The sequence below is a fragment of the Hylobates moloch genome, unplaced genomic scaffold (assembly GCF_009828535.3).
Source record: "Hylobates moloch isolate HMO894 unplaced genomic scaffold, HMol_V3 SCAFFOLD_1, whole genome shotgun sequence".
NCBI classification, from domain to species: Eukaryota; Metazoa; Chordata; class Mammalia; order Primates; family Hylobatidae; genus Hylobates; species Hylobates moloch.
Genome location: NW_026652276.1, coordinates 41,658,019 through 41,670,292, shown reverse-complemented (window position 1 = coordinate 41,670,292; position 12,274 = coordinate 41,658,019). Strand labels below are relative to the sequence as shown.

At 39.8% G+C, this 12,274-nt stretch overlaps 1 protein-coding gene across 1 annotated transcript in view; it reads left to right on the top strand.

Annotated features, from left to right (window-relative positions):
- The window catches only part of LOC116810476 (aldehyde oxidase), an 85,160-nt gene that overhangs the window by 43,496 nt on the left and 29,390 nt on the right, over positions 1 to 12,274 (top strand). Inside the window, exons 21-23 of the mRNA XM_032755020.2 lie at positions 6,073 to 6,197; positions 8,174 to 8,307; positions 9,475 to 9,562. Of these exons, the coding sequence (XP_032610911.1) occupies positions 6,073 to 6,197; positions 8,174 to 8,307; positions 9,475 to 9,562 (347 nt within the window). The remainder of the gene's footprint in view (positions 1 to 6,072; positions 6,198 to 8,173; positions 8,308 to 9,474; positions 9,563 to 12,274) is intronic.

Below are 12,274 nucleotides of genomic sequence, written 5' to 3'. Positions count from 1 at the left end.
AACTCCCATCTTCTGGGCTGGGCACAGTGACTCATGCCTATAATACCAGCACTTTGGGAGGCTGAGGTGAGTGGATCACTCGAGGCCAGGAATTCAAGATCAGCCTGGCCAAAATGGTGAAAATCCCTCTCTACTAAAAATACAAAAATTCCAGGCGTGGTGGCAGGAGCCTGTAATCCCAGCTACTCAGGAGGCTGAGGCACGAGAATCGCTTGAACCCTGGAGGCAAGGTTGCAGTGAGCCGAGATTGCACCACTGCACTCCAGCCTGGGTGACAGAAGGAGACTCCATCTCAAACAAACAAACAAACAAAAAACACAACTCCCATCTTCTTAATTTTTCTCACCAACCTTGATCACAAGAATAGGAAGAGTCCTAAGACACATCCCATCCTGAGTGCACCCAGAGCTGTGTAATATGTCACCAGTCAGCCCAGCTTCTTAAGTTCCAAGCCCATCATGTCTCAACTCTATAGGTGCATTAAACTTGAAGTGTGTCAGGGGCTGACTGGAAATGTTACCTGAAAGCTGTAGGAAAGACACCTGGAACTGTCACCTGCCAGTTTTCCTTGGCATTGTGTCTTATTAGCTGTGTAACCTGGCAGGGCACTTCTCAGGGCTCAGTCTCCCTGTTTTAATATTACGTGGATAAAGTAAAAACAATTTCAAATGTGAATTATAAAGATTATAAGAGATAATCATGTGTTCTTGGCATATAGTAACAAATCAATAACTGTGAGCAATGATTATTAGATTTAGATGATTTTGTTGTTCTCCTGAGAATATTGTCTATTAGTGAGATACGTTGGCAGGTGTTCATTTATCAAACCCAGTATTTCCAAGATTTTCTCCTTATAGGAATCACTGAGGATATTTATGAGACCTAGAGATTCCTGTGCCCTTTTTTAGAATTGTAGAGTACCCAAAACAGCCCAGGAATTGGTCTTAACAAGTTTTACAGGTAATTCTTAGGGCTAGTAAAATGTGAAAAACACTGGAAAGGTGAGTTTTATTTATGGGAATGAAGAGAAAAGGAGGGTACATTTCTATCATAGAGCGTTCCTGGTATGAGCATGTTGGAAATATCAATAGTTAGGGGGGTTCCTTGTCTCATGTTTATTTCTTGACATAATGAGTATTTGTGCAAAATTCCATTGTTGTATTTTTCCTTGACATCTTCTTTCATTATCTAATTCAATTAGGTGATTGATTTAGTCTGCCTCTTACTTGAATTTTTGTTATTGCTGCATACCCCACTGATAAGTATAAAAATGATACGGGAATATTAAAAAGGAAATTTATACTACTTTTCAGTATAAACGCCAACTGCAGTAGCTCACGCCTATAATCCCAGCACTTTGGGAGGCCAAGGCAGGACATTTGAGGCCAGGAGTTTGAGACCAACCTGGTCGACGTAGCAAGACACCTTCTATTAAAAAAAAAAGAAAGAAAAAGGAAGCCGGGCGTGGTGGCTCATGCCTGTAATCCCAGCACTTTGTGAGGCTGAAGCAGGCGGATTGCTTGAGGCCAGGAGTCTGAGACCAGCCTGGTCAACGTAGCAAGACTCCTTCTATTTAAAAAAAAAAAAGGAAGCCGGCACAGTGGCTCACGCCTGTAATCCCAGAACTTTGTGAGGCTGAAGCAGGCAGATAGCTTGAGGCCAGGAGTTTGAGTCCAGCCTGGGCAATATGGCAAAACCCTGTCTCCAATAAAAATACAAAAATTAGCCAGGTGTGGTGGCAAACACCTGTAATCCCAGCTACTCGGAAGGCTGAGGCACCAGAATGGCTTGAACCCGGTAGGCGGAGATTGCAGTGAGATGACATCAGGCCACTGCACTCCAGCCTGAGCGACAGTGAGACTGTCAAAAAAAAAAAGGATGGAAGGAAGGAAGGAAGGAAGGAAGGAAGGAAGGAAGGAAAGGAAAGGAAAGGAAAGGAAAGGAAAGGAAAGGAAAGGAAAAAGACAAGGGAAGGGAAAGACAAGGGAAGGCAAAAGAAAACCAATTTTCATCCTCTTGACTCACGAGTTTGAGTCTAGTTTTTCCTTTATCTGCTATCATCATTTGGATTATGAGTTTCTCATAATATCTCATGATATTTCAATGTGAGATAATTGGAATTAATTATCATAGCAACACTTTATCTGTCTTCTAAGAAAATAAGTGTCCCACACTGGGGCCTGTAGAAGTAGGTGTAAGGGGAGGGAGAGCATCAGGAAGAATAGCTAATGCATGCTAGGTTTAATACCTAAGTGATGGGTTCATCTGTGCAGTAAACCACCATGGCATACGTTTACCTATGAAGCAAACCTGCACATCCTGCACATGTACCCCAGAACTTAAAAGTTAAAGGAAAAAAAGAAGATAGGTGTTCCAAGAAAAAAAATATTTAAAAGATAAAATTTGTGGAGCATTATATCAGGTCTTAGAATGCATTCTTGGAGGGAGTACTATTATTGTTTGCACTTATCTGCTGCGAAGATATATTTCAACTCTATCTAATCCCAGTGTCATAGCACCGGAGGATGCTAAAGATTACCATTTTCAAATGAGCCAGCTGAGGCTAGAGAGGCTACCTGATTGACCAGGATCAAATCTAAGAGTTTTCCCAACTCCAAAGTTAGTATTCTTTCTTCTACATTATCCTGCTTCTCATTTATCTCATTAAAATTCTGTTAGCTGGGATGTGCTTTATACTTGAGAGCACAGAGAACAATCTGTATAGAAGGATTTGCGAGAGACCCAGGGAGCCCTGAAACTGAAACGATTTTCCCCACAACCTATCCTGCTGGGCATGGTACAGATAGACACATTCACATCTTAGTAGATTTGGGACTTTAAGGGCCTCTTATTAAAATGTAAATATGCCTGGAGGAATCACTCCTAAACCCATACTGGGATAACATTTTATCTCAGGGATTAGTTGATCAAATTGGTTTCCAACCTAGAGAGTTGAGAGCAATACCCTAAGGTGAAGAGGGGGCACTATGGGTGGGGGCTGAGGGGTAGGCAGTGCAATATAACAGGTTTCTAAAACTTGCCTTCTTTACAGATTTAAACAGGAACAGCTCTAATTTTTTTAGCTCTATATATTTTAAATAAAACGAATACTTAACAAAATAAATTCTAAGTGGATAGGCAGAATCATAATACTGCAAGCTTGAATTTGAGCCAGTGACAATGACATGGATCTTTAGAATATTTGATAAAAGCTTAAATTGAAGTTAAGATCTGAGCTTGTGGAATTTTAATGTTTATATTTTTATAAGTGAAGCAGAATCTATTCATTTTTCTGTGCTCTTTTTTTAAACTCAGATTTTCGATAAGATAGGAAGTCCGTATTGCAATTTAAATCATCTCATTGGGAATCCTCAAACAATTTGTAAATCACTATTACTGAGTAAATTTTTAATTTTTAAAAGTTCTGCCTTCCATTAACATGACTGCCAGTAATAATTGTATTCTGTTTGTTCCCTCTGCTTTTTATTCTTTTCCCCACCTTCCTGTGGGTTGCCTGAATATTTGCTTAGAATTTCATTTTGATTAATCTATAGTATTTTTTAGTATATCTCCTTGTACAATTTTTTTCAGTGGTAGCTCTAGTTTACACACACACATATACACATACATATATATAAAATAAAATTTATATACATATAAAATATTTACATATATAAAATATCACAGTCTGGTTTCAACATTTTACAAGTTCAAGTCAAGTGTAGAAGCTTTACCTCCCTTTACATCCCTCTCCTTTTTATAATATAATTGATAATTCTATTTATTTATTCTACATACATTGATAATCACATGAAGCAATGTTATAATTTTGCTTCAGACACAATTTAGGAAACCCAAGAGGAGAAATAACTCTATTGTATTTACTAGTATTTTTATTATTTCTGCTGTTCTTTCTTCCTCCCTGATATTTTAAGATTTCTTCATTTAAAAAAATCATTTTCTGTCTGTTTTAAAAACTTCCCTCAGCCATTATTTCAGGGTAAATCCGTTTAAAACAAACTCTTAGTTTTCCTTCATCTGAAAATGTCTTGATTTCCCTTTCATTGTTGAAAGATATTTTTGCTGGATATAGAACTCTGAGTTGACAGGTATTTTCACACTAGAAAAATTTTTACCACTTCTTCTGGCCTCCATTGTTCCTGAAGAGAAATCTGCTGTCTTTAAAAGTGCTTTTATTTTTCTTTCTTTTTTTTGAGATGGAGTCTCACTCTGTCTCCCAGGCTGGAGTGCAGTGGCACAATATCAGCTCACTGCAACCTCTGCCTCCCAGGTTCAAGCTACTCTCCTGTCTCAGCCTCCTGAGTAGCTGGGATTACAGGAACCCACCAGCATGCCTGGCTAATTTTGCTATTTTTAGTAGGGACAGGGTTTCACCACGAAAGCACTTTTCTCCTATAGAGGAAGTAGTGTTTCTTTCTCATAGCTTTCAACATGGTGCTTTTGTCCTTAGTTTTCTGAAGTTTGACTATAATGTATCTTGGAGTGTATTTCTTTGGATTTATTCTATTTGGGATCACTCAGCTTCTTGAATCTGTAGATTTGTGTCTTTTGCAAATTTGGGGACATTTTTAGCCATTATTTTTCAAATAGTTTACTTCAACGGCACACGTTAGATCTTTTGTTATAGCCAATGGGTTCCTGAGGTGCTGTTCATTTTTTTTCCAGTCTATTTTTTTCTGCGTTTCAGATTGGCCAATTTCTATTGTTCTATATTTTTGTACATTAATCATTTCCTCTGTTCTCCCTATTCTGTCACTGAGTCCATCCCTTGAACTTTTTAAATTTTTGCTGTATTTCTTAACTCTAAAATGTCTATTTGTTTTTTCTTTTTATACTTTCTATTTCTTTGCTGAGGTTTCTATTTTTTCATTTGTTTCATGTGTTTGTGTAATTGCTTATTAAAGCATTTTTATTACAGCTGTTTTAAAATCCTTGTCAGATAATTCCAACATCTGTGTCATCTCAGTGTTGGCATCTGTTCATTGTCTTTTCTCATTGAAGTTGGGATTTTCTTGGTTCCTGGTATGAATGATATTTGATTGTATCCTAGACATTTTAGATATTATGTAATAAGACTTCAGATCTTATTTGAATCTTCTATTTTATTAGAATATTCTGTTTCACTAGATTACTTTAACCTTTTGCTGATGGAGAAGAAGGGGGTGATGCCTTGTTACTGCTAGGTGGGGGTTGTAAGTCCAGGTTCCCCATGTGGCATCCACTGACAGCACCCCAATAGAGAGGCTGGGACACCTCATTGCAGCCTGATGAGAGTGGAACTATAGATTTCCTACTCAACCTTCACAGTAGGGATGGGGCTGCAGTTTTTTTCCGTGGTGTTTGCCTGGAGTAGAGTGCTTATTGTCTAAATTTTTTTGTCTTTCTAGTCTTCCCCTTTTCTGGTCCTTTGGCTAGGGAGAGTGGGCTTTTCTTGAGGATTTTTTTTTTTATTTCTTTGCCTGTTGGAGTTTTTAGATTGCTGGCTCCTCTGGAACAAAGTCTGGGATATCTGAGGCAAACAACAACAAAACCCACTGAACTCACTGCTGTGTCTTTCCTTAGGTCCTGAAGTCCCTAGCTGGTCTGCCTTCTCTCCACCTTTCAGAGTCTTCTTATGTTTGTTTTATAAATAATGCTCAGGGTTGTTATCTGTACTTAACAAGAGGGACAGGAAACAGTACATCTACTCCTGCTTGTCCTAGAGCTGGAAGCCTCCACATTCTCACATTCCTACTTCTCTGCTAACAGCACTGGCTCCTTATGACCTACTGAATCAAGACCCCTCTGCTTTTGGCTCTAGAAAGTCATACACCTTTCCCTAGGACTCTGTGACCTAGATATTGGCAGACACAAAAGATTCTCCTATAGAACTTTACTTCAAATCTGCAAGTAGACTGAAAGCTAAACGTTGTTTGTTATACTTCACTGTGTAGCCTGCTGCCCCAGCAGAAGCGCTGTCAGTGGAATTTCTGCATAATGGAATAACACCTGGGGGACACTACTTGTTTCTTCTGACTGCTTCCTTGACTTTTATGTATTTTCCTGTAACAGGTGAAATACATATGGGAGGTCAAGAACATTTTTATATGGAAACCCAAAGCATGCTTGTTGTTCCCAAGGGAGAGGATCAAGAAATGGATGTCTATGTGTCTACACAGTTTCCCAAATATATACAGGTAACATGGGGCCATTGTGGAAAGGACATGGCTAAATGATTTCTGGTCAGTGAAATACATCAAGAGCAATTAGAGGTAAAAGCATATTTGGGAAGTTGAGGTGGGGGTATTGCTTGAACCCAGGAGCTCAAGGCTTCAGTGAGCTATGATCACACCACTGCTCTCCAGCCCGGAAGATAGAGTGAGACCCTGTCTCTAACACAAAACAAACAAAACAAAAAATATTATTTCTTCAGGGACTGAAGAAATATTGAGTATTAATAGCCATATTGATTTGGGTATTAATAGCCATATGAGTTCAGTACTTTTAAAAGAGTGTTATTAAAGTGGGAGCCTTTTGTTTGTGGATTGTAGCTTTAAAACCAGTTATGGAATCAGCAGGTCTCTTGCTCAGCTCTTGGCACCACTGTTAAGAACACAAGAGAAGAAAGAGGAAGACCTGCTCTCCAAAGCCTATGGTGCCTAACTCACATGAAACAGTTAAGAAACAATATTGAAAAGGATGCAACCAGGTGCTAAATCAGCAAAGGCAAAATTTACATGGGTGGAGAAATTAGGAAAAAGGAGAGTTTGCTGAGGGCTGGAATCATCCAGGAAGTCCCACAAAGAAGACTTAAGTTTGGATTCAGAGTGAGAGTGAGGTTTGTCTAGATGGTAAGACAAGCGAGGTGACTTCCAGGCAATTCCACAGCAAGATCAAATGACACCCATTCATTTATTTTCTCACCTCTTCTGTAAACATTTGTTGCCTGTGTCCTGTACCTCAGACAGCATGCATGGAAGGAAGGTGGAATAGCACAATGACCGCCCCAGCTGGAATGGAGGGGTGGCTTTAGGAAGGCTAGGTTTAAGCATCAGGGTGAGAGTAAGGGAAATGAGGCAGGGGGGGCTCTTGATTCTGGTCATAAGGAGCCACTGCTCTTAGCAGAGAAGTAGGAATGTGAGACTATGGAGAATGAGGCCTCGTAAAAGGCAGGATCCTAAGGAGGGTCAGAGGAACTCCATTTCAGGCCTGCTTTGCGCTTCACTCCCTATGGGATATTGGGTCCGTAACCTCATCTGTCTCAGGCTTCCCATCTGTAAGAATCAATTGTTAAGACTAAATGACCCCTAATCATTAAGATGGCAGAAAAGAGTGAAATCTGCATCCAAGAAAGACGAACTGGTCAACTTCAGCAGCAATCCAAGCAAGAAGTGAGAAGTGCTTTTTTTTGAGACAGAGTCTCACTCAGTCACCCAGGCTGGAGTGCAGTGGTGCAATCTCAGCTCACTGCAACCTCTGCCTTTCAGGTTCAAGCGATTCTCCTGCTTCAGCCTCCTGAGTAGCTGGAATTATAGGCACGCACTACCATGCCCGGCTACTTTTTGTATTTTTGGTAGAGATGGGGTTTCATCATGTTGGCCAGGCTGGTCTCGAACTCCTGACCTCAGGTGATCCACCTGCCTTGGACTCCCAAAGTGCTGGGATTACAGGAATGAGCCACCACACCTGGCTGAGAAGTGCTTATTTTCCAGTAGAGACAGTAGAATGCAGGGGAAAGACCCATGCTGAGTGAGGCTTAGAAGATTGCAAAATCTCACGGCTTCAAGAAACGTATGCCTAGGGATTAGTGTGAATAGAATACTTTAGGGATTTTCATGGGGAAAATACAAGAAAGTATGAGCACAAAAATATCTCACTGGTAATGAAAACACTACTAATTAGTTTTGGCAATGTCATTATAGCCAAGTATTGCTGAGATCAGTTGGGGCTGTGTGCCAGGGTTGTTGGACATCATCCCATTATTTAGCATAACCACACAGTATGGGTATCACGTGCAACATTAAAGAATCAAAACGTCTAGTGACTGTCACACTCACGCTCCCATTTCAGGGGACAGTTTTTTTTTGTTAAGATCATAGATGTGGCAATGACAGTCACAATTAAGTCCTTGCTGAAGATGGATCAGATTAATCAGAACTATTATTGTTCACAGGACATTGTTGCCTTGACCTTGAAGCTCCCAGCTAACAAGGTCATGTGCCATGTAAGGCGTGTTGGTGGAGCGTTTGGAGGGAAGGTGTTAAAAACCGGAATCATTGCAGCTGTCACCGCATTTGCCGCGAACAAGTAAGTGGAGAAATTCTGCTAAACAAGTTAAGTGGAGAAAATCTGCTAAAAATAAAATGAAGTCACACTGAAAGTTCTCACCATCAGAATCAATGAGGGACAAACTGGGCCAAGATTATTTAGTATCACATATACTATACAAACACACAAACAAGCTGCCAGCTTATTACACTTACTTGTCTTATATTGTCCTATGGAAACCAAAATAAGAATCAATTACTGAAAATAATAAAAGCCACAGGAAAAAAATATTATAATACCTAGAAAATGGGCAGAAAACAGGTCCTGAATGGGTGGGAGTTACTTGTCCTCAGCACCTGTTGGATTGAGCTATATATGTAGAGGTCATATATATGACTTTTTGAACCATGTACCTATATATACATACACACATATACATATTCACACATATGTGTTTATATACATACACATAAACATATATGTGGATGTTTTGGGGTATATATGTACCCAATATATCAATATATCAAAGATATTTTTGTAAAATGGGGTCCCATATACACACATATAGATACACATGTACATATATGTACATATATGTATGTGTATATATGTATATGTGTGTATATGTATATTTTATTGATTTAAATAGAGACTTCGCTTTTGTTATGCTTACATTCATTTATATCGCCATTTTCCTTTGAGGATCTCAAAACATTCTCATGGAAAATTGTCTCTGGATAAGGCACACCTAGAAGGCTTAATTCGTTTGCTGAGTAATATGGGTCAGTTCCTCCATCCCAGGAAGCAAAAAGACCTTGATTCCAGGTCTCTCCTATCAGGGAGCACTTGGTAGTTAGACCTGCATTCTTCCATTTGTGGCCCGTCTAAAATAAGACCTTGGGACCATTTGCCTATAATAAAGGTTGTTATTACAATGCAAAATGCCCCCAAAGCAATGCCCTGGAGCCCCTGGCACCCAAGAGCCTCCGTCCCACAAGTTGCAAATGCCTGGTATTATTGCCTGACCTAACGGGAGGAAAGCCCACTGTGTATGCCTAAGATCAGCAGAGGATACACATGCGAAATAGTTGTGTTGTTCTGTGATGCGTGTAGGCTCTACTCAGGCTCTTGCTAGGAGTTATATAAACCCCAGAGAATGCCTACTAGGTAAGAGAGTTTGCCTCACTTGCTTTTTTTCTGTTTTAGACATGGCCGTGCAGTTCGCTGTGTTCTGGAACGAGGAGAAGACATGTTAATAACTGGAGGCCGCCATCCTTACCTTGGAAAGTACAAAGTGAGTACAAGAAGGTGTGGAGGAAGGATTTATGTTGTAGATATAACATCCTATCAGTGCACAGGGCAGCCTTTGGCTACTCTCTAGTTGGGGGTAACAATGAGCAAATCAACAAACAGAGCATCTATTTAACTTTCTATTCGTTGCACTGACTTTTAATTACTAGCTGGTTCAATGAGGCTTTTCTGCTTAGCTCAAAGATGTCAGTTTCAGAAATAAAACACAGTGCTAGCTGGTACTGGCTGTACAGAGCAAATAACTAGAAAACGTGAGTGTGTATGCCATTGAAGTACATCTGATTACCATACTTATTCCCACATATAAAAGAGGTAAAAGTAGAATAATTCTCATAACAGTTGTGTTATGTGAAATTGCAATTATTTGTAAATGGGTACCTCATTCTTCAATATATCAAGGATATTTTTGTAAAATGGGGTTCCAGAAATTCATAGAAAAAAATTTATAGTAGAAAATAGTGATTCTTTTGCTTTATAAGAAAAATTTTACTTGTCAGAGTGGGCTAACTGCTCTAAGAAACAACTTAAAAGCTCTTAGACTTTCACTATGTCATTTCTTGCTCAAGTAACAGCTCAATATAATCATTGAGGGGGGAAAGGGGAGGATTCTGCTTTCTAAAATCATTCGGGGACTGGAGCTGTTTCCATTTATTGGTGCCACTGTGCCCTTGGACTCCATCATCCAATATAGTGGTCACTAGGAGCATATGGCTATTTAAATGTAAATTACCCAAATTAAATACAATGAGAAAGTTAGCTCCATAGTTGTATTAGCTATATTCCAAGTGCTCAGTAACCACATGTGGTTAGTGTCTGCCATACTGGACAGTGCAGACGCAGAACATTGCCATCAGCACAGAAAGTTTTATTGGGTATCACTGCCCTACAAACTCTGAGTCTTCAAGGGGATCTTTTGCCGAGGGCAGCAGACAGGGAAGAGAGAGAGAAGAGAGCATGGAGTGTCACCTGGTAGGTGTTTTAGGTTTTAGGCACCGGACCTGTAAGTTTTGGACCTCACTTGTATCCAGATGTCATTGGCAAGACCTCTGTCACCTAACTGTAAGGGAGGCTGGGAACTGTCATCTTCCTGTGTGCCCAGAATGAAAGACAATAGGATTTGTTAGATGCATAGCATTGTCTCCATCACAAAACTGCATATCTAATACATGTTTTTTAGGAGATAATGAGTGTTTCCATTTCAAATCACACTCACTCTAAACTGTATTTTGAATTTGACTTAGCTGAGAAATATTTGTTACAGTAAACTTTATCCTGAAGGAGATTTTTTTAATAAGACATATATGAAGTCATTATGAAAACATAACAATCTCAGGTTAAAAGATGTAGAGATGAATATGAGTTGGAGTATATATAGGCACCATCTTAGAGAAGGTAAAAGATAGGTCTTCAAGAATGGAAGCCAGGCGCAGTGGCTCACGCCTGTAATCCTAGCACTTTGGGAGGCTGAGGCGGGTGGATTGCCCGAGCTCAGGAGTTTGAGACCAACCTAGGCAACATGGTGAAACCCTATCTCTACTAAAAATACAAAAAAATTAACCGGGCGTGGTGGCAGGCGCCTGTAATCCCAGCTACTTGGGAGACTGAGGCAGGAGAATTGCTTGAACCTGGGAGTCAGAGGTTGCAGTGAGCCAAGATCACGCCACTGCACTCCAGCCTGGGTGACAGAGTGAGACTCCATCTCAAAAAAAAAAAAAAAAAGAATAAAAAAAAAAAAAAAAAAAAAAAAAAAAAAAAAGAATGGATAGGCAGAAAGCAGAAAGAAGGCAAGCCAGGTGTGGGAATAGTAAGAGCAAAACTACAGAGGTATAATAAACATGGCATGTTTGATAGAGGCAAGAGTAAGAGGAGAGGGGGAATTAGAACACAGAGCACTTCCTGGAAGGTAGTAAAAAACAAGATTGATGGGTTTAGGTGATACCTGACTGAGATGGGCCTACAGTCCCAGAGTGGGAAGTTTAAACTTGATCTTAAAAGAAAGAGTGAGACTGAGTGGATCTTTGAATGGCTCAGTGCCGTAATTAAACACGGGTGCTTCAGGGAGGCTAACAGGATGGTCTGGGGAGGAGAGAGGATGGAAGCTGGTAGACCAGCAGGAAGCAGCTGATGCATTCAGACATGAAGTAATTGGGGTCTGAGATATGATAGTAAGATGTAGAAGAGATGGGTCCAAGAGCCAATATAGTGTAAAATAAAACAGGATTGGTGAAAATCTTGGCAAAATGCAATGAAGAATAAAACCACAAACATGACTTGGAGGGTTTTAAAAGAAAGAGACAAGTTAGAAGGAGGAACCGATCTGGAAGAACAATGAAGAGCTTGTTTGTGTAAATGCTGAGGGAAGAAGTGACAACAGGACCCTGAAGCAGAAATGTCCTTCACCACCATAGGACTTTGTTGAAAGGACTGGATTACAGTGACAGAAGCCATTGTCATAATGGTGACTAAAACTATGAGAAAATAATGTTTTCTGATGGAGAGTAGTGTGAGGAAAGGTGATATGAATACTATTTACGATAGTAATATTAGTTATATTTAGAGTACTTGCTATGTTTCAGGCACTTGCCTATAATTTTCTATGTGTTGCCTTATTTACTTCCATTTCACAGATAGTCTGAGTGGTTACGTAGCTTGCCTAAGATCACAGAGCTAGTTATTTATTATCCGAGAAACCACT